This window comes from Sinohyriopsis cumingii, chromosome 11, assembly GCF_028554795.1.
Source record: "Sinohyriopsis cumingii isolate HCF-2022 chromosome 11, ASM2855479v2, whole genome shotgun sequence".
Lineage (NCBI taxonomy): Eukaryota > Metazoa > Mollusca > Bivalvia > Unionida > Unionidae > Sinohyriopsis > Sinohyriopsis cumingii.
Genome location: NC_142971.1, coordinates 45,899,662 through 45,924,219, shown reverse-complemented (window position 1 = coordinate 45,924,219; position 24,558 = coordinate 45,899,662). Strand labels below are relative to the sequence as shown.

At 34.0% G+C, this 24,558-nt stretch overlaps 1 protein-coding gene across 1 annotated transcript in view; it reads right to left on the bottom strand.

Annotated features, from left to right (window-relative positions):
- The window catches only part of LOC149788058 (uncharacterized), a 102,039-nt gene extending 81,335 nt beyond the window's left edge, over positions 1–20,704 (bottom strand). Inside the window, exons 1-2 of the mRNA XM_089974344.1 lie at positions 20,298–20,704; positions 10,605–10,676 (exon numbers count right to left, since the gene is read on the bottom strand). Of these exons, the coding sequence (XP_089830470.1) occupies positions 10,605–10,676; positions 20,298–20,482 (257 nt within the window). The 5' untranslated portion in view covers positions 20,483–20,704. The remainder of the gene's footprint in view (positions 1–10,604; positions 10,677–20,297) is intronic.
- Positions 20,705–24,558: the final 3,854 nt, after the last annotated feature.

Genomic DNA, 24,558 nt, shown 5'->3' with positions numbered 1-24,558 from the left:
AAAGTGAGAGGTGTTTAAACCCTGCAATTCAGTTTGTTGGCAAAGGCTTATTGTCATCAGGCCAAAGCTGCCACAAAGAACATTTTAATGAGTTCTTTGAAAAGTCTTAATAAACATCTTTTCGGGGCTTGGAGTGGCATGAGAACGAATATAGAGGAAGCCCAGATTTTAATTTGAAAACTGAGGTCCTTACAGTGGCTGAAAATTGGAAAATGAAGTGATATTGTGACATTCCAGTGTTCCCATTATTCACTAGATTACAGAGTCATTGAAATATCTTCCTCAGCCATTTTGGTTTAATTCCAGCAAATTGTGACACTTATGAAGGTCTTCTAGGGGCTATTATGATGTTCATATGACTGAAGATTGTTTAAAACAAATTTTACTTGAATAGCAACAAGATGACATAATCTACTTGAGACAAACGTATGGAAAACACACAATTTTGGCTAATTTGGGCAGTTGTATGAAATGTTATACTTTTAACTGTACAACAAAATCAGCATAATTAAAGCAAACTTGAAATACAGACTAAATCAACTCCAAAAAGAGCATCTTCAGTGAGGATTTAAAATATGTTTATCTTCCAATTTAAAACTACAAAGTATTTTTAAAACAAACACATCTACCGGTGAATACACTGAAAAAACCCTGATGCACAACTGCACATAGGACGATAATCACAAAACATGCAAGTTGATCAAACGAGAGCTTGGGATTTTTCTACATCTCTAGTGAAAAAACAAACATTAAAATGAACCAAGGACAAGATGGGGTGTAATCAGGATTCACTTTTGCTACACATCTTTATATGGACCCTTACACTTGTCTATCTCACAGCAACCAATGTAGTATGTCAGAAAGCTTGCAAGAAGCTTCCCATGGGTCAGTGGTTCTTAGCTAACTCAATAAATGGCATATCTTATACTATCCTGCTTAAAACAGTTATAAATCACCTGTATGTTTGTAATAAAGCTGCACATGAACTGCATTTTCGGACAATGCAAAATGATCACCTTTATTTTTAAGGTATATTCATTCATTCAAATAAAACACGCTGCCCAAAATCAGTGTACTGGAACAAAAAAAAACAGGTGCAACCAGATCCCTATTTTTAATGTCTCTCTGATTCTTCATCTGAAAAAATTAGTGACTGTAAACAAAAACATTTTTCTACATGACATGCCTTGTTAAACAAATTTGGTTGTTTTAATTGCTTTTCAAACCTGAATCACTTGCCTAATTGAATGTAAACTTGTGTTCTACTAGGATCAAACACCAAGTGGCATGTGCATGTCCTTGCTTGCGCCTAATTTTAAGATCAAAGGGCAGTAATGCAATCAGTTGGGATCACAAGCATTTAACTCATTAAAGTTCACTAACCTAAGGACCAGATGCAGCAAGCTTATTAAAAGTTCACTAACACAAAGGCAACTTCAATTGTTCTCTGTGCCACATTTGGGATTAAGAGCTGAAGCCAACATATTCCTGGCTTTGATTTTATTTATTAAAAAAAGGCAATGCAATTACAAACCTTAAAATGGTTGTTCAGGGGATTTACACCTATATTGAAAAATGTTGACTTTCCCAGCTGAAGAATAAGAAAAGTTGTACAACTATTCAATAAGCCCACTTTTTAGCAAACAACTGGTCTTTAAGGAAGATAATTTTTTTTGTCATTTAATTTCTTTATAAAATCCATGCTGTCACTCTTTATCACTACCCGCCCATTCCATGGTACATCACCATATGGCAGCCTCATTCTGGCATGGAATTAATAATTAAATAACCACGGATATTACATTAGCCACTTTGAAACCTGGAGATAGACCCATCATGAATAAAATAAAAACTCCACATCACTTACACCATAGAAATGTTTCTTTTACAATCAGTTTTTGTAATTTATGACAGTAGAGACACTCTCACAAGAAAACTCCCCGTGTAATAAAAATGCCTGCTATATTAATAAACATTTCCTAATTTTCTCACTGATACACATTCTTCTTCTTTAAAAATAATCAATGGATACTGTTTTAATTTTTAACAGCAGTGTTCTTCCCAGAGACTTTTATCATATCAGTCCTGATACACTGTCATTTCAGCCTGAAACACTCTAGAACTCACCAATATGCAATGCACCAGTGTGGATATACTTCAATGTTTCCCCAATATAATTTAAAATGTATCTGTTCAATAAACATCCAATCACCTTGTTCAAAGCCCTGTCACCCTTAAATTTTACGTATTCTTGGGTAATTAAGATAATCCAAGGTAATTAATCGTTATCTTTTGTACCTGCCTTGGCCCACATGCTGATGAGTGACCTTTTACTCTGGTTTTGTCTTTGCACTGACAGTCACATGACTGACTTATGTACGCTGTATTTCCACTATCAGGTAAAAAAAAGTGTGACACACAGAACTTATTTAACATAAGGAAATTCTTAATGATCATTCTGAAAAATCAAAACACCACCTTCAAAAAAACTGAATAATATCACTCGTCGGAATGAAGACTTAAAAGAATCACCCCAGCATCCAGCTAGCCCCATGTTTGCCTTGGTATGAAACCTTAATAAAATCACCCCAGGCCCCAGTTAGCCTCATGTTGGCCTTTGTATGAAGATCAGAGATAGATAATTCTGATTCAGAAACGGGGATTTTCTCATAAAAATTCATGAGAAATAATAATGGTTTCAACAGTTGTTGTTGTTGTGGGGTTTAACGCCATTTTTTAGCACACGATTGGCTATACATGGCGGCCAGTATTAATGGCGGAGAAAAAACCTGGAAAGAACAACCGACCCACAAGAAGCTACCAGCAAGCTTTCTCACATACCCACATTGGCTGAATTCAAGACTCAAACCGGCAAATACACAGGTGAGATGGCAGTGATCCGTAATGGAGAGCGCTTTAGACCACTTGGCCACTCGGGGCCCCCAGTTTCAACAGTAAATGGAAAATTTTATAAACACATACTCGTGTACAAAACCTAAGGATCAGATACTAATTATTCCATATTGCCGAGAGAAAAAAAAATTAAAAAAATTATGTGAAACAAATTTCATGAATTAAATGTTTACCCATTAGTTGCTCTTCTACTCACAGTTATTATCTTCAAACTTCACCCATTTTGAAACCATGTCAATAAAGTGTTGGATTATTCCTTCATTTATATTCGAAATATTTCTCCAACAATAAATTTCTTGCAATTGGAATGTTTTACATTATAAATTAAATGGCAATATTTGTAATCAGTTTATTGCTACATTTATACATGTCAATAGTTTTATTTACCAGAATTAGAGATAAAAGCATACAAACTTTAATCAGTGAGCTATTTCTACACAATCTTTACAATTGCTACAGATGAATTTAAAATATTTATGTTATTGATATTTTGGACTAAACAGAACTTACATCATTCCATCGTTTATCTAAATTCAAAGAATAATAAGTCGTTTATAAATTATGTCATAGCTTCGGGAAATAAATATTGTGTAAATATATGTACTTCTGCTATATTTCATTCATGTTAAATTTGATTCTTAATCCTATGATAATAAAGCACTTTTTAAAAACATTTTATGAGGCTATTGTGTGTTTCTCCAATGCCATCAAAAAAGAACCCTGGACAGTATACCATCTACGCTCACCTGCTAGTCGGATCAAACTGCAAATGACAAAGATCCTGATCTGTTTGTTCTACTGATTACTCCTAACAAACTGCACCAACCCAGATCATCCAGTGCATTATGCAACAGCAGATAAAGTCGATGCAGTTTGCTGCTGGATTCATCTTATAAGCAAGTATATATGGCACACAATGTTGCAAGAAAATGCTTCCTATGTAATGCAAATGCTTATTATGACATGTACAGCTTTTCCTAGTTAGTCATTGCTATAAATGGCACCAGACTGTCCCATTCTCCCTTTCATTTATTAATCTTCATGACATTGCTGTATTGGTCTTGTAAGGCTATTTCATTTTTTTCAAGCAAATGCATGAGGCAAACTGTCATTCTTACATCCCTCTCCTGGCACATCTGATACATGTAACTGTAACAAGCACATGTACTCAGGAAGTGTTAGAGTACATTGAGTCAACACTTTATTTTAGAGCTAGTTATTTTTTAAAAACAGGTGAAATATTCAGAGCTACAGACAAGCAACATATTTGTATAAATACACAATTAAAATATGTAAAACACAATTAAAATAAAAACCAAGCATATCAAAAAGCAAATAGAATCTCATTTAAGCAATTATTCAAATAACACACTTATCAACCGTTTTCATTCTTGCATTTTCGTCTTCTTCCATGTTATGTAAACAACAGGCTGGTTCTTAAGTTTCTGCTCTTTACATCGTTATACAAAACTGTTACTATTTCGTTAACCAGTCAAACTTTATGTTACTACCCTTCGTACTTTCAAGTAATTAAGTGCCACTGACAATCTGACCCATAAAATGATGATGCAAAAATGTGTGATTTTATCACAAGAAAACAAAATTTAGTGCAATTTTGGACATTCTAAACCAGCAGATTCCACAATTATTGTATATTAGAGATTTTAACTAAGGAATGCATTAACCCAGCACAAGCATGTATCATTTTTTTGTGATTTTTACCCAACTGAACAAAATTTTGGCATGTAAATTTATTTATTTTACTCAAATGAATTTTAAAATACCCAACTGACAAAAATATAGACGAGTAACAAAGCAAATCAACACAATGCTTATCTGGGACTCTGCAATATATGAGCAGTAATCCAGCTGCCTACTTTAAGATGTATAAACTAGTGTTTCAGCTAAAACAATGCTCCTTACCACTCTCAAACAGCCTGTCCCCCTGCTCCCACTGTGCACCCCTCTCCCTTTTTTAACTTCAAAACTGGTGTCTTTATAAAGACAGTCATTATCCACATGCCTCATTAGCTAAATGGTTAATTGCTTCATTAATTGATTGCAAATCACACATTCTGCCAGAATTAAACACAAAGCAGCAGGTGTATGTCCTCAACTGAGCTTAATTTTCACAACCCCCAATGACAACTAAGCCTGTTCATTATGCCACATTAAATAGTAAGTTTCAAAGCATAACTATCTCAATTTAACACAAAGAAAAACAAAAAAACAAAAACAAATACAACTATAACCCTTAACATGTACCCGTGATTGGTCATGAAAAATTAAAAACATGAAGTTTCCAAGCAATATAACCAATGGAGTTAAACAATAATCAGTGCAAAATCCTAAAGATTACTACTTAAAATGCATAATCGACAGGAAAATTTCATTGCTAAATACATCCTTTACATTGAAAACTAAGTCAACGGCCTGAGCATTTTCTATTAAAATATAAAAATTATGATAGCCTGGGGATACTGGGCAAATGTGCATTTTTGGTCAAATATGACAATTTACACTAGGCCAAAAAATGTGTTTTGTATTGCACTGATACAATAATGTTTAGTATATATAATGTACTTCAAGTACTGGGCTAAACGGTCTCAATTAGACGCACAAATCAATTTCGGGATTATTTTCTTTACTTGGGGGGGAAAAAGTGCAAGGTTAAGCAATGAAAAATGCGGATATTTGGCCGATCAGAAATGCGTTTTTGGCCTTAGGTTGCTTAACATTTGAGTTGGTCACCATTTTGATTGGTATTGGTAAGAAAATCTATTATTTTTTGTGTTTCCTAATAAATAATATTATTATTGCCTTTTATATTAACTGTTTACATGTACATTGATGCAATAATTTGTCGTTTAATGATAAAGTGTACAAAGTAACCAATCCACTATACAAAAATATAAGTTGTCAATACTTTTTATCTGTATTATTTTATTCTTTAAATCTACACATTGTTATATCTGATTCATTTTATTTCATTATTATTTCTATATGATTACAAGCTGAGAAGAAGTATTAATGTAATTTTCCCATGTGAAATTATAAATATCATTATGACATTGGAACTGGAGTAAAAAAAAAACTTTTTGCTAAAATGTGCCACTTCTATTATGAAGCACTCTTACCCACACCTTTGTAAGAAATTTCTGATTGGGAGACCTATCAAATCAAACGCATACCACATATATAAAAAAATCTGACAGCGCGTGAAGTCCAAAGAAATATACTAATAAACACATATTTCAATAGCATATTTTATGTTAAATAAATCACGCAAGTATTAAATGAAGTCAATCATCTGATTATTTCAAATTAAAGAAAAATATAAATCAGGAAAGGGATGGGGCACTTACAAAGGTGATTATGGTTTATCTGGTTCAAAGTGTCAAATGACACTAAAACAGATCCTTCTATTAAATCAGTGTGTATATTGGTGGTGGTGAGAATTTAATTATAGCTATAGTATTTTCTATGTTCCCTAATAAATGTTATTAAGTACTTTATGATTTATGGATGCTTACATGAACATTTAAAGTAGTAAGTCCATTACACAAAATTAAATTTTTTATCTTAATTCTTTATTTTGTTTACTAAAAAAAACATGTCAGTCCACATTAAACGTTCTTCTTTAACTATGATTTGAGAAGAAAAATCAATATAAAGATACTGAAGAAAAATAAATGTAAATTTTTATAGCAAAATTCTAAGTATCATTGGAAGTCTCACATAAAAGTGCCTTACCTACCCCCACCACCATGCTATAAAAACGTTTATGGATGGAACACAATTTATACTTCTAAGAATCGAACTTGAAACTTCTCTAATACTCCATTCACTGTATCCAATATGCGAATCCAGACACACCTTGCAATGTGGAAACTTTTTAAAGACTGGTTTAATGAGTACCAAATACAGTATATTATATACCTGACAATTTTTAAACTATTTTTTTCAGTCTGGATAACCTTAATCTTTGACCTATTGAACCCAAAGTTAATAAGGACTCTTCCTGTCTCAAACATAAGCCATCAGCTACATATGGTCATAGTTTGTGACACAGGACTCAAGAGTTGTTTTGTAGAAACTGCTTTTTCTTCTTGAAAGTCCCTGTAATTATGACCTTCCAAGCCATCTGAGTATATTGTACAGAAACTCAATAGCTGAACTTTGATATCAGAATGGGCCTTTGTCTTCCTTGTCTCATATCCAAGCTGACCAATTGCTGGTCAAAATATAATAATAAAAAACTTTGCAATGAACAGAAACAATGAACTGGTGACCACTGACTTTTGACCCAACAGGTGTCTTTTTAATTTCAAATGCAATCCTTTTACAAAGTTTGCCTTCTTCATGTCCTCGTGACCTTGATCACTGACCTTTTAATCCATAAAATCAAGATGTTTCTTCCTTGCTGCAAATTCAAGCTAGTTACAAAACCTGTTAATTTGGTGGAGAACTCAAGCTACTATTTGTGCAAAAAGGAAAAAGGGAACAGATGAATGCACAAACAAAACATGCACAACTGAATATATGTATAATTTATTTCTAAAATAAAAATGTTTTACATGGGATAAAAATTTAAAAATTGTACCAAGTAGCCATGCAATGATAATGCTGAGGAAACTGTCTCAAAATTAAATTTTTCCTATGTAAATATTTGCTTAACGACAGGAGATTTCACTAGCTCAACAGTGATTATAGAGGTGTCATCCCCCATTTTATTATTAGACTTTTAACATTGTGGATCAAGGTGATAATATGTTATCAGTTCAGTCAGTTTTGCCTGCCACCCCTGCCGAGGTATAGTCCGCCCACAAAAGATCGCCAGAGGCTTCTGTTCTGTGCATCCCCTCGAGCTGACTCCAGGTGTGGCCCATCTTAGCAATGTCTGCCTCAAGGTTGTGTCACCAGGTGTTTCTTGGTCGGCCCCTTCTCCGCTTGCCTTGAGGGTTCTCTACCAGAAGCTGGGAGGTTCTCTGCCACAGGTTGGTGTTGCTGATGGTGTCTGGCCAGCAAATCTGGAAAATTCCTCTTAGGCAAATGTTGATGAAGGTCTGAACTTCTCTTTACGGTCGACTTGGTGGCTCTCCAGGTCTTTGCTTCATACAGTAGGACTGACTTCACATTGGAGTTGAAGTCTGATCTTGGTAGTCAAGGAAATTTCATTGTTACCTTTCCAAATGTTACCTTAACGTCTGCATCACCCTGCTGGTTAATGATGCAGCCCAGGTAGGTGAAGGACTCCACCTCATCCAGGGGACTTCCCTGCAGTGTGACTTGGGTGTTAGTGCCATAATTGATCTTGAGGATCTTGGTCTTGTCTTTGTGGATGCTGAGGCCAACCTGTGCTGATGTGGTTGCCAGTACGTCGGTCTTGTCCTGCATTTGCTGCTGACTACAGGACATGAGCACTAGGTCACTGGCAAAGTCCAAGTCCTCAAGTTGACTCCACAAAGTCCACTGAATCCCATTTCTCCGTCCATTAGTGGATGTCTTCATAATCCAGTTGTAGGCAAGAAGGAAGAGAAACGGCAACAGCAAGCAGCCTTGCCTCACGCCAGTCCACACTAGGAAGCTGTCTGTGTGCTTTCCTGCTTGAACGACTCTGCAGGACATTCCGTTATAAGTGTTCTTGATCAGGTTCACCAGTTTGTTTGGGATGCCTTAGTAGCGAAGAAGTTTCCAGAGTGTCTCTAGGTCCATGCTGTCGAATGCCTTCTCATAATCGACAAAGTTGATGTAGATAATATCTTATGTTTCAGGGTAAATTTTTAAACTTCTAAAATCCTCATATTTTAGTCAGCCTGGCCCAATATTGTACACAATATGAACATGCTTAAAATGACATTTGTCCCAATGAACAATCACCACTCATATATACAAGCTGACAAGTATGATTTTTTTTAGCCCTGCTTATTTGATGACTTTCTGTAGGAAAGCAGCAGTGTTAATTGTATAGCATATTTCAAGAATTTACTATTTATGCAAAATATATCAAATATTTATCCTGCAATAAAATTAACAGCTTCAAAACCTGGCCTATTCAGGACCAAATGTCCCTTCAGTTTGGCCTTGTCCTTTCCAATGTAATAAATTTTTAATCAGTACTGATCAGTGTTTCATCCAGCAATCCTAAAATGTTACATCAGAGACTGAGCAACTAGTACAAAACCTGAATGATGTAATATAAAAACATTCAAAGAACTGGGTTAAACAATTAAGTATCAATTTCAATTTGACTAATTTATTCTCTGCAACTTTTAATCCATCATTTGTCATTATGTTGTAACTCTGACAGCAGCACAATGTATCTAATCCTCTCTTATATGCCAATTACACCATTTCTGCTAATAGTGGGAAATTATTCTATGTAATGCTCTAGGCTTTTTTCCCCCTTTCTACAGCTTATCAGAGAATTAGATCTGACTAGGGGCAAACAGACTTATCAGTTAGGCAAACTTCAAAGTCATTTTACAAGGTAATCAGACACCAATACAATTCTTTAGATTGCTTAAAAAATGTACTCACCCATGCTAAAGAATTTTTTACAACCAAGTGTACATAACAAGACAACCCTACAGCAACTAATGCAGTCATCCCCATTATCTAAATTCCATTTCACATGATATTGACTAAAACTCAAATCCTATTCAGAAGTTAGGCATTAAAAATGTTAAAGGTTTATCAACCACTTAAAATCACTTAATCAACAACCGATAGTTCTCAAAATTTATGCAAACATGTTAGTTTTTGGTTCTGCTACTAAGTTTTATTTTTCCTCATAAATGTCAATATTCAGATTATAAAACTTTCTGACAACTTAATTAGGTATCCCTCAATGTTCTTATAAAATTTTGGGTACTATATATATATATATATATATATATATATATATATATATATATATATATATATATATATATATATATATATATATACTTATTTATAAGACTGAATCCAACTGCAAACTGTATAGATACAGATCTGATCTGGCATAATAATGTGCCAGCAGATCTGGGTCTGTGCAGTCTGTAAGAGGTAATCAGCAGAACAAAGACCATGATCTGCAGGCATAATATGCTGCATACATCCCCACTGATCTGGGTCAACGTTGCTTGCACTTGGACATGATTGATAAGAGAGAGTATACATATATATATATATATATATATATATATATATATATATATATATATATATATATACACACACACACACACACACGGCACAATCTTATACATCAGATGGATTGTACAATGTGCAATTTTAATAAATTCCTTCCTTGACAGAGGGTAATCATCAGAGCTTGGTGAGAAGAAATTAGGCAATTAAGCTTTCAAGCCTTTACATAGATAAATGAGATATCTCCAAGATCAAAATTGAAAGGTTGTGGAGTAATATCATTCAATACAATGGATCAATCATTTTTCTCTCCCTTTTTATTGCTTTCAGAATACCACACATGAATATTTGCTTTTCATGAATAAAAGCTGGAACAAAATTTACTGGGAAAGATCTTATTTTTTATGTAAAACTAACTGTCCAATTGATTCCTTCAGGTTTTTTTTTGGAGGGGGGTGTAAATGTGAACTACTGCATTTACCATCAATGTTAGCATAACACTATAGCGCTCATATTCTTAAATATCAAGATCATAAAATAATGAAAAGATTACTTACAAAAGTTCCAAATTTGCCAGGCCTTTAAGGTCATCTTCAATGATCAGTGAAATTCCATTTTTTTGCAAGTATCTGCAAAGAAGAAAAAACATTCAAAAGAAAAGAATCCCAAACAAGAGACTCCACATTTCTTCAGCCCACCTTTCCTATGCGTAAAAAGTTATAAACTTGAACACAGCGAATACTTTTTAAAAAAATAGTTTTAATTTACACCATACAAATAAATTAAAATTATAAGTATAGACATATGGACATGCACAAAGAAGCCAGAGTAATCAAGGTGTCAAGCTCCCTGCAATGTGAACCTGATAAAAAATTAATCTTACTTATTATAAACGGGGAAAAATGCAGAAATAAAGTAGACATGTATACTCTGATAAATCCTAAAAAACAATCACTTAAATACTCTGTATGATTCAAATAGCTAAGTACCAACATAACATATTCTCACATATGCCATCTCAGAAGATTCTAAATTACCAAATGACTTGGCCAAAACTTTTTAACTGAATGTAGTGTAATTTTTTACATTTATTTAACTTCAAACTTATATTTTTTAACTATGCTCGATTTAAAACATTACAAATAAAGAACATGACAGTCCAGCAAAGAAAAGGTGGGAGGAGGAAGGAAAAGGTGTTTAGACTGACAGTTAATTTTGAGTTTTACCAAATTCCTTGTTTTGCTTTTAAATGCCTGTCTAATGACCAAAAAGCACGACACAGGCAAAATGTTACCATATACGAAGTATATAACACATTACAAATTACGAACAAACTGGGTGAGACAGACATCTTGAAAGTGTGTGTGTGATTTAGATTTTTAACATAACTCTTAACATATTTAACAATACCGAAAGATTGCTATTATTTTTTGTGCAAAAGCAGGGATTTTTAAAACTATATTATGGAAAAACGAAAATAATTGCCTACCAATCTTCCAGTCAATCACATGCAAATATAGATAAAAAAAAAATCTGGGTAAGTTAATTAATAACACACCTGACATTAACTATTTTTTACGACTGGTCAAAGGCAAAAATGTACAGCAGTAACGTAAATAATATACTGTTGAAAACAGTGACACTAGTCATGACTTTCCTTGTGATGTATTGCCATGGAGAAGGACATTTTTCCCCATTCTTTGACATTTTCTAAAGAGTTCAACATCTTAGGATGAATGGTGATTTTACTGTTGCAAATATATATATATATATATACACACACACACACACACACACACATATATATATATATATATATATATATATATATATATATATATATACCCACACACCTGACTGCAAACTACAAAGACAGAGATATGTTGCATAATGCTGTGGCAAACCTGGCTATATGCAATTTGTCTGAAGTAATCAGCAGAACACAGAAAACTGACCCTGATCATCTCACACGTCTGATGACAAATCAAGGTTTACATTTTCTGCGGTAGGCCCTGACTTGCAAGCAAGTGATTCTACTTGTTCCAGCCCGTCAGACAAGTGTCATTCTCAGCCCTGTTTGTAAGATTGTAAAATTATACAAATCTCCATGTAGAACAACACACCTTACAAGTGTTGTTTAACCCACTACATATTTACATCTACCCTTTTGTGAATAAATTGTAATTGGTCATGTCTATACATTGCCCATCACCCAGTTCAGCTTGCCAGTTGAAGGGGGAACATATTTTGGATTTACTATTAAATTTCTGGCTAAAGGTTTTTGATCCTCAATGCAAGGTGCACATGGTCAGGCAGAAGGTTAGGAAGCCATTTCTTGGACAATATGGAGTCTTCTTTGCAAGGTCAAAAATCAAAATGTGTCTCCAGTTGGCCAAATGTCTCTATTTTTTGGTGGCAACCCTAGCATTTTCCCCTTACCTGGGTGAAGAAAAAAAACTGATTTGTGCATCCGAGCTGGTTCAGACTAGTACCTGAAGTACTTAATGCATTATATATACTAACCATTCAGTTTTTTTTAAACACCTACCTATCCTACTTTCAAAACCAGTACAGTATTAAACACATTTTTCTGCCTAACCGAAACTTCATCTACAACCACTGAAGGATGGTGATCATTATTTTACATAATCTTTCACAAGGATGAGTATATGATGGGAAAAGGCTTCAAATCCTAAATGCATTCCTGGGTTTAGAAGTGGAGGAGGGGTTAAAAAAAAAACATTTAAAAATCAGTTGGTTGAAGTGGCTTCTATCTTGAGTTTATGCATGAAAAATTGGTATATGTTTAACAACTTTGATTTTTACATTTGGTTTTGTGGAGTTTAATGCCATTTTTCAGCTCATGACAGGCTATATATGTCAGCAAGTATATGTGGTGAAGGTAGATCCCTGGAAACCCTAGGAGAACCACAGACCTAAAGAATGCAACTGACATACCAACATTGGTCAAGCCAAAACTCAAACTCAGACAGGAGTGAAATGAGAGGGATCTGTAAAGTTAAACACCTCAGACCACACAGCCACCCTGGGCTCCTTTAAAAACTTTGAGTTGTCTTATATTACTTGAAGAAAACAAAATGCACTGTCTTGTGTTTTGTTTTGGATGTCTTATTCTTTTTCAACATAACTTTAGCCCTGCATAAATCAAAACTGCCCATAAAACTTCTCTGGCAGGATTAGTGTTATCTGTTTAAAAAAGGTTTAAAATTCAGGTGCTCTGAACGCATCGGGCCTATGTCTTAGTACAGGTATTTTTTATTTACTCTTTTATCAGCACCAGCTTAGAAATGAAACATTTTCTCTTTTTTCTCAGTGTATTATTTTCAGGGAAAACTCCCCATTATCTTCAAAACTGCAGACTGTTTTAACCCCGTAAGTGCCAGAGAATCTCTTTACAGTCAATATAACGTCATATTTGATGCATCCTTGAGTCAATGGACATTACACAACTCCATCTCTTTTGTGTCATGAAAGCCTGTACAAACTTAACTTCACTTGATTTTTTCATTGGCTAAACAATGCAGAGTAAATGGGGTCAAAGTGCTTTTCCCATGGACACTCTATGGCTTCAAACCCAGTCTGGCTTGGGTAGGTATCCAAGCCACAACTACTTAGATTCCCTGTACAAACATTGGGAGTCTTCCTGTTACTTCAAAAAAAATTATTTTCATTCAAAAGCTTCAAGGTTTGCACTTTCTTTGTTCCCTCCCATAATTAATTAAAAAAATCCACACAGAATCCATGCAAAGTTCTTAGTTATGTCCCTTATAAATACACGTGGGAAATGCACAAAATTCAAACAATCGTGTAGTGATGCGAACAAAAAAGATATGAAGCTATGATAAATTGCTGCTAATGCTTACAATACTAACTTCACAGCAAATATTCAAGGCTTCAAATATGTGAAAAGTAATAATTTAACTAATTCTGGTCACCATACTTTTGCTGACAGTAAGTCATGCCTGTCATTATATTAGTATATATATGTATCTAGTGCATCCTTCACTCTGTTCTTGCAACTAGAGTTCCAACAACACCAATGAAAAGAGAGTGATCATATTTGACAAGCGCTGACAGATGAGTAAATGACAACATACAGTGGAAGTGTTGGATCCACAAGCTACAATGGCTCATAGCTAAAGCACTGGATTCCTACCCAGAAGGGTCCTGGTTTGATTCCTACCATCAGACCAACCTTGAAAAACACTTGGTTCCTATGTCCTTGGCAAAATATAGTCAAATGTTTTTTTAAAGTGCAGTTAAAACAAAAACAAGAAAACCAACTGAGAATATTTTTCATGTAATATTCTTTGAGCATGGTAACAAAATACAGTTATAAAGCCCTCTCATTACATACTGGCCACCAGCAAAATTACAATCTACACTTCCAGCTGAGCCATCTACTTTTACAACATTGTAACATCTTGTTGCTCTGACTTAGCTATGTGTATTTTATTTTAGACCAGTTACCTCATTTTAGTCCAGTTACCTCAAAAGATAATGGAATATGACTTAGCCTTGAATATTTTATTTTTGTCCAGTTACCTCAAAAGATAATGGCTATAAAAATATCTTATACTCTCAATACCACTAGCAAAATTAGTACTAATAATGATAATAAATAAACAACAGCAGCCGCAATAAAAACAACATCAAGGAAAGTGTTGGTTTTAATTGACGATACTCTTCCTACCTTCTTCAGAGGTTATGTAATCATATAAAGTCTAGTTTATTTTCATTACATCGTATGTGCTTATGATGGGTGACTCTTTTCCACTTCTAGTGTGATCAATTTTTATGCAACAAAGTATTATGCTTGGAAACTCAAAAGAGTACACAACAATATGTAACCAATGTGTTAAAATTATACGACAATTGCAGATAACTTTTTTGATACAGTATTTTCAACATGCACATGTTCAAGGCCCACTTACTGTTCAAAATAGATTGCATATGAAACTGAGTTGTGCACTGAGATTTGTGTGAGAATGCACAACACAGGGTCTGTCAGAGTCATTCGAGTTATGTATTCAAGTAATTTATTTTCAATATTTTACTTTTTTTGTAGTCCCTGACAATTATTTATCTTTCAGTAACATTTCAAGACTTTATTTTGATGATCAAATTGTTGAATGTGGATGTTTTGTGGCCAACAGTTGTGATGTATGTGAGTGAAGTTTTTACCCATGTTTTATCATTCTATTTCCATATTAAATGGAATCAGATATAAAAAAAATTCTGCTGATGTAAATTATCATACTGGTGATCTGATATGTCTTTTATTTTGCCATTAATGACTCCATTCACCAAGCAAAAAAAAAAAAGATTTACCATTAGCACAATCATTTAGACATGTCAGAGATTTCTGTTCTCAAAGGGCGTGACAAGAGGGGTTTCCACAACCTATGAGCACATTCCTTTGTTCTCAGTGGGGTTTATCAATTAGAAACCCCTGCTGCAGACAAAAGATCTGGGGTACATGTCAAATGAAAATCATTTAAGTGACAGACTGTATTAAGCTAATTTGATTACATGGAGACAACTGAGTAACCACTAACTAATGAGTGCTAATTAGTCAATTTAGCTATACTAATTGGCTTTACTGAGAATAATTTCAAGGTCAACACCTGACTTATTTAATGTCAAACTTGCATATTTTGAGCTGACACAACAAAGAAAAAAGCAACAAGTAATCATTCATTTACTGCAAAAGCTATTACCGTGCTGAAAATGTTGACAAGTGACATGGATATTACATTTTGGGATGAGGGAATCATAAGCATTTTGTCAACCCATGGAACTATTTTTAATGTGAAAGAGACATACATAAGAGTGAACCAATTGTAACATATATCTTTAAATATACGGTTAAAATTTTATGCAAATGTGATTGTCTAATAAAAAATAACCAAGACTGAGTCAATGCAAAACACAGCAGCTTAAAATTAAAAGATGCCTGACATCATGCCAAACCTGTATTTTAAGTTACATCATCAAATATGTGTATTACCTAAATTATTTGATTAAAACATCAAGATCTGCTGAGTTTTCTTTCTTTTTATAAAGACGATACATATATGGTTTATGTACATAATCATGATAAAAACTTCAAAATACTGAAGTAACCAAAAAAATTAAATGGCAACACCATTTTTTGGTTCATTTTAAAAAATGTTTCTTTACCTAGATCTCAAGTTAATTTTGGGTTAGCTCTGAAAATGTCTCTTTCATTTTCATGCAAATATCACTATACACCTAAAATTTAGGACAGAAGTTTTTTCTGCAATGCCATTGTAACAGTCAAGAGTTCACTGCTCTTTAAACCTATGGTGAAAATATAACAATTTCAACAAAAAAAGTCAGTTAACTGGAAATTTTTCCTATGATAAATAGCACAGGATCCAGTTTAAAATAAAACTGACACACTCTATCACAGTAAATTCAATTTTTAAGTCTTCCACAAAGTCAGTTTTCTTTATCTTACTTGCATATATTCCATGTTAGTGGCAGAGAAACAACACCTATCTTTCAACATGCTTACCAAAACTGAATTAATCTTAAGTACTTGAGTAGTTCTTCTAAAGAGGTTCTTTTTAACCTCTCAATTGAATTAAGCCATAAATTTACATTACATTATTAAAGAATTTGTCAGGTAAAAGAAATACATGAACACCACAGAATTAGTTCTTATTAGTGTTATCCAAATTAGCCACAGGCCACTAATTGGACCAGGGGATTAATAACAATGTATGACATAATCTAAATTATATACTCCCTTGCAAATTAGGTCTAACATCAAGCAACATAACCCTGATTCGCTGTCTATATGGTTTCTTTTACTGATTACTCCAAACTGCATAGATCATTTTAAATTGTTGTTATTGATTCGCATGCTTGCTTTCCAAGAACCACACACACCCCACCCCACCCCGAGAAAACTCACATGAAATAATTTTATTTGGTTTGAGCATTTTGCAGTATCGAAGCAGACAGTGATTATTAGCACCCTGATAGGATCCACACTGCAGTTATGTTAATTGTTACATGAACATAGCAGTCAATGTTTAATGTATGCATAGCATACAAATCACTGAAAGACAAGTGCCTATTTGACAATGACATGGAAATGTACCATCCAGAAGTGAAATACACAATCTGGTATAATAGAAATTGTTAAAATTCCATATTCTTGGCTTATTTTTTAATTTTAAACATATCTGTGCAATTAATAGAATAAAGAAAATTGTTGATAAAAATCGTTGCCAGTAAATAGCTTGAGCTGGTAATGTACAATAATACCTATTCCTACTTTTCATATTTTAATCATACACTCAAAAGATATCTAGCTTTCCTGACAATTTAAACATAATATTGATTAAAACAGTTTAAATTTATGAGAAATATAGCTCATGCTATCGTACAGGTAAGTAGACAGGCATGATCACCTCAAGCTCTGGGAAGAGTCATGATAATCAAAATATTTTAGTAAAATATAGTTCATCAAAATTTCTCTACAGAGTTTACTTCAAAATAGTAATGAGTGTGATTTTGATTTTTAGTGTAGCTTTAACAAATATTCAGTCATATCACTGTGATGTCTGCAATGTGGCAGTTTATGGTTATGTCCAGCAATGGGGCATCATGCCGCAGACATGTAGCACGATGCCCACCCAGTCATATCAGCCTGGCACCAGGCCAAAAAGTCCTAACACTAACCTCTTCATGCTGAGTGCCTAGCAAGGCAGTTGCTAGTACCATTTTGTTTTCAAAATGGTAATGAGTTTGAAGGATAATACAAGACCCATGAATGTTCCACCATAGGATACAAGAATGTGCCACCATAGGATACATGAATGTGCCACCATAGGATACTTATACATTCAGAAGATTATATCATCATTTGTGACAAAAAAACTACTAAACAACATTGATCAACTTTTAGAACTGTTTTGTACAATAAGAGTCAATTATCTGTCAATATTAGGTGTTAAACATAGCAAAAGAATTCTTCCATCAACACATATCCAGTCAGGATTTAAAAGAGTTACTTCTGTTATTTAAATATACTACTATACATGATGGATAGGATTTAAGCATTCACCACAATGAGGAAACAATGAACAACAGTCCTGCTGTGATTATAAATGGGTGTTTTGACTCTTACTGGAAAACAATCAGGTCAATTGAGAATAAAATTTCAGGAAAGAAATGACTAAACCTGGGAATTCTGCAGGATGTTGCAATATTTGACACTGTAATTTGGGCATACTTTTACTCCTGACAAGACCTACAAACAAAATTTCCAACACAAAATAACTGAGGGCAAATGAAACAGACATAGACATTTAGAGAAATCTAATAGTACTATGCAAATTGGTTAACCTTGGATTCATGATACAAATGTTACAATTGCACTTTTAAAAATACTTTTAATTTGTTGCATATTTGGTACTAGCCATACCAACATTCCTCAATGTATAATTTCTAACCTGACTGTCACCAGTGGGTCTGTAACACTGTCAAGTTATAGGCACTTCAGGACAAATGGAAACTCTAGCTACGATGTCATAGCCTCAACATGATTTTTTTTGCTTATGGTTACGAACTGATCCCATATCATGTAATGGAGCACAAAAAAATCATCACTAAAGTCAGAAAAATGAATAGTGTAAAAATCTACTACATAAGTATAATCATGCTGTTAAAAAAGATTGGCTTATTTTGAATTTATTAAGCTCTTACACGCTAAAATAAATTGGCATGGTTTCACAAACCTCACCATGTCCATCATGACCCCATTTATATTTAAGGCCAGACCATATTTGGATATACTACGCTGTTATTAGCAATAAAGTGGCAAATAATGGCTTCTTAATGGAATTTCAAAGTTGCAGATAAATCAAATTTACTTTTAATGCTCAGAATTTCTGACTCGTACCTCGCCATATTTTTACTTTGATTTGTTTACATTTTCAAATAAATCCTCAAGGCTCAATGTCCTTGTATGGCACACAAAAAACGAGGCTGAGAACGGAAGTAATCATTATTTGAACTAATATGACCAACATAAATATCGGATAAAAAAGGTAAATGAAATTGTACAACTATTTCTACAATGATTTGTGATACTTCTGGTATTAAATAAGAGGACTACTGAATTTATTGGATTATATGCAAGGAATGTGTTCAAATTGTTGATATTAGGCTAAAAGAGCAATGGATGTGAATCACACCCGGCTTCCTCCATTGACATGTATATGCTCATGTGTGTACCCCGTCCATGAGATAGGAGTAGAGGTACTAATATTAGTACTAAAGGAAGCTCTAGATGCACACAACCAGACCATCTGCTTAGTCCTTTTCTGGTTTCTTGAACAGACCATTTCAGTAAAAACTGTGTTGTCTGCATCCAATATTAGCAATGTCTACTTTTAATAGTTATAAAAAAAATCGAAAAAATTAAAAGGAAGAACTCTTGTATATACGTGTTTAAAGAGATGCAACTCCTAAAATTACATAAATAATTAATGAGATTAGCAAAGATGGTGACCTGTTGCTTGAAAAGATAGATTCACCATGAAAATATGACAATCATGTTAATAAAAAAACTCCCATTTGATTCAGAATTTCAACAACATGACAGTGTGTTTGGCAAGTTTTGTACATATTTGATATCATTTGTGCTTTTGTTGTTGTTTTTTTGTCAGTAGGTGGGTATAAACAAAACATACAACAGAGTGAACTTGAAGCATGACCATAAGTTTCTGAGGAAAAACATAAAACAACATGCACTGTGTACTACTGTTGAGAAATTCATTCAAATGTGGAATATACTTCAATTTTTAAGAAGCTATATTCCTCAGTACATTTACATCACATTATTGAACTTTATATACAAAACTGAATTAGTAAACTAATCAGTTTGCTCGTTCTAATCACCCTTGCCTAAATCCATCCTATACTATTTGAGGGCAACCATGTTCTTCTGTCATTGTTTACATTAGCATGCGAGAATAATACCATTCCCGTCAATTCCCTGTCCTAATCCCTGATGATCAAAATCAATACACTTGATATCAAAACACCATTTTCACTCAGTGGTCTGAGTTATTGTATCGATAAATTTATTTATATTCTCACAAAACTACTGGACTAAAGTAAAGGACTGAGGTAACATGACCCTAGTATGGCGGGGGGGGGGGGGGGAGAGACGGGTATTATGTACTTACAACTTTTCTGTCCAAGACGGCACATCTTTGGGAACTTCAATAAGTCCAAGTTCACTACAATCCACATGACTTCCAAGACAGGTACATGCAGATGGGCACAAATTATTTACAGCATACGATCCATCCAAAATGTATCCAACCAATATAACAAAAACAGCAATAATACAGAAGTACACAGCCGCCATGTTTGATTCGGGCTCATAGGCCCTAATTTTCTATTCCAAGTGCCGCAACTAGCCGATCGGCGGGTGTAATTTGTCTATAAATTTGTGTAGATGATCTATATACATGTTGACGATGTTAATCCTTTTCACTACATTGCAGAAGTGTCTTCTCCGCACAGAATCAGTCCTTCTATACCGTTATTTCATACAGGATTGTCCCACATCGTTCATTTACACCTCTCTTATCCCACGTTTGGCTGCAATACATTCCTATAGTGTAGACCTACAAGTCGATTGGTCAGGTCCTGTCACGTGGGGTACACATTTTAACACAAGTGGTATCTTTCCGAAGCTCGAATCAATACATGAAGCGGCCAGAGCTTTTTATTATTTACAAAGTTTATAAGCTGTGAAAGAACTGTCATAAAAAAAAAAAACATTTGTTGTCGATTTTATGTTTGATAATTCATCAATACGGAAAGTAGACATACACTGTTTACTGGAAGAATACTTGCAGGTGCGTAGACTTTGTCTTCGAACTTATGCGAATTTTTGTCTCTGTTAAAGAACAAAAATTGTAATAGGATTCTATTTGAGTATGAAGAGTAACTGGCATGTATATAGTAAATATAGTACGTACGAAAAATTTGCATGAGTTACACAAAGTCTTCATTCTGGACGAATTTGAGTACATACATCAACCATGACATTTCCGAATCTTACTGATCTAGACGATATTTACAAAAGTCAACATAGAAAGAACGTCAAATCAAAGAAGATATATGAAGGATTGAGCAACAAGCGTAAACTTATTTAAAGCTCTCTCCTCATTAACAATAATATTAACTTACATATTTTAGCTGATGTGATTAACGACGGAATTAATATTTGCAAACACTGAAACATGCGAATGAGGTATTAAATTATATTGTAATAATATCAGACAGTAACTAATAAGCATTTATGGCGGAAGAATTCACTCTATACTTGAAAATCAAGTCGCCTTATTTGCAATAAACCCATGTCTGAACAATATTTGTGCATCTTTACATCCAGTTTACCGCATAAAATATTAAATTGTATCAACAGTGCCGACAAGGGGGAGGCAACCGGGGATATATCCCCGTGACCCGGGCCCGTAAGGGGCCCCAGGCTGAACAACACTTATTAATTTTATAAAAGAAACATTTTAAACCCTACAACAACATTGTTTGAACAAGAACTAGGAGAGGCACGGGTGTTTTTTTACCCAAGCGCCCGTGATCGCTTTCTACGGCCCTGTTTATCAAGCAATATTTAATTAATTATTGTCATATACACCGTGATTAAATTACATAACGTTTCTATCATGTAAAACCATGAAAAGTGTGACTTTGGCGTCGCATACTGTACAGTGTGATATGAGCTGTAAATAAAATTGTTACATTTAAAACTATCTATGCAACATTTTAAAAAAGCTATTTCTACCATGTTCCGATTGTAATATAAAAACAAAACGCTAGCGAATGAAATAATTTAATACAACTACTACTATACTTTCTTCCGTTGATGCGATGCTACTGTTGCTGCTTCTACAACTACTACTACTACGTGCAACATAATACAGGCACCCATCATGAAACACGTACAGTCATAAAATTAAACCAGATCGAAAACAACATTTGCATTTCGAGAGGACCTCGCCCTTTCGATACGTATTATGGGAGCTGGGGTGCTTATGGATCAATCCTCCTTGAAGATTTTTAATATTTTATCGTCGAATCATTTGTTTTAGTGGGTACAGTGAATTTGCTACAAACGCTCCTCACTGTATATCAGCGTTTTTTTTCAGTATAAACATATCAAATTATCTATACAACATATCATTTTAAATAAACTATGCATTATTTTTATAGGGGCGGGGATTCGGAAGGTTGGGGGAGGGCATTGCGTATCGTGCATGTTATCGATAATTTCTTTCTTCACGCTCTTAATTTTCATTCTTCATAGCTCTACCTGTCTATATATCCCACCCAAGCCCTTCCTAATTTTTCTTCTTCTAATGGTTGAAGGTAACAATGTGTCTCGAGGGATGATCAAGGAAAAAGTGTCTGCTCTTTGGCCAGACACGTTTCTGTTTGAGAGAGCGAGAGAGAGAGAGCACCAAACTGTTTGTATTGATGATGGGAAATGAACAACGTAACTTAAATTCATAACCTGAAGGTTATAAAACTGTTGAGTACGAGTCTGCTTTCATACTCTCAATAGTGACCATGAATAAATATATTTTTCACCGAGTTGCAGCATATAAACTTACAGAATCAGTTCAATGTTTTGTCCGGGGAAGGGGGGCATTTTTTTATAACTAAGCTGGCACTAGGTAGAATTTAAACGTCAGCGTTTGTTGCATTCTTTAAATCATGTGCTAAAAATAATAACCTGCCAGCCTGTTAATTTCCAGTTCAAAATAGATGAAGCAAGTAAATTCTTTTTATGTTTAATCGCAGATGTGCTTAAACACATTTAGTACGATTTTATATAAACTAAACGTCATGTATTTTAAAGTTTAGAAAATGAATAATAAATTCTTTGCTGGATATATGCCAATATAATATACGAAATATTCTAAGCTGAATATACAATTATAATTATTTTACATTAATGCACACACACGCACACACACACACACACACATATATATATAGATATATAATGCCTATGCTAGAATATGCAAATGTCGTTTGAGATGGATGTTCAAAAGCAGACTAGGATAAATTTGAGAGATTTCAGTTACCGACTGCTAGGATAGTCACATGTCTAACCAAAAGTGCCAACGCACGCAGTATTTATGAGGAATGCGGCTGGCCCCCTCTCTTAGAAAGAAGAAAACCCTACAAACTGTACTTTTTCATGTAATGATTTATAATGGTTCACTAAGTTCTTTAAATGAACTGCTTCCTCCTTTGGTGGGCGATACGTAAAGATACAATTTACGTAATCGACACAACTTTTCAAGACTAAATGCCAGACTTGAAATAACAAACAAAACTCTTTCCTAAACTCGTATGTTCTCACACGGAATACCAACCTGACTATGTCAAAATGGAAAACGATTTCTTAGAAATTTTAAAAGTATATTGCCGTACAAAACTGTAGCGTTACTTCTTGTTATCTTTCTGGTGATGGCAAATACTCTATTATGTATACTAGGATCAGAAACTAAAGTAGCGGCCTAAAAAAAAATACCCGTATGACAATTACATGATATATAATTCCTTCAACAGCTCTGGGGAAGAAACAAAAAGTGTATATTAGTATGTGTTATTTTGCAATCAGTGTACGGTTAAACACAAAATATCTTAGTCCCAACGAAATGATATTTCTCATCTCCACAAACACTCTTCCTTCTGGCTCAGAACGTGAACTTGAATCTTAAACGAGTACCGATGTCTACAATTTGGTGGGGGGGTCAAAAGTAAATTAAGAATACACGTCTTTTAAACTACTGCTTCTTTATTAGATTCTAAATATGTGGGATTATTTTTTTGTCCCCAGAGAGTACAATGTGTTGTGAGAACTTGTAAACCGATCCTTTGACATAACTGTATCCCGACCCTTTGGCATAATATAGGAAATAAAATATGTTTAAACCAATAAACTTTATCAAAGATCATCTCTCTGAACTATACCCAATTAACATCGAATGTATGCATGTGAAACGCTTTAAATCTTTCTGGCACGAATGATAGTTATTTGGAGTTTTATTGTCATTTTCTCAGATAACACAGGTTTTTTAACGTGCAGGAAATACGATGTAATACACAAAAACATTGTTCCAATAAATTAATTTAAAAAACAAAAACAAATGATGGATACACGCTCAAATATCAAACAAAAAGGTGAATGTTTATTGACATTATATGTACTATTTTGCACAAGTAACTTAAAACAGTATCTGCTCTTCTCTCAATAAATTTAATAATAATAATAATAATAATAATAATAATATCAAGGAGAAAAGAAAGTGGGAAAGAAAAGTTGGTTGTGATAACTAGAAAGTTAATCCCTGGTGCGTTGTTTTTGTGTTATGAAGATTTTTCATACTATATGATATAAAA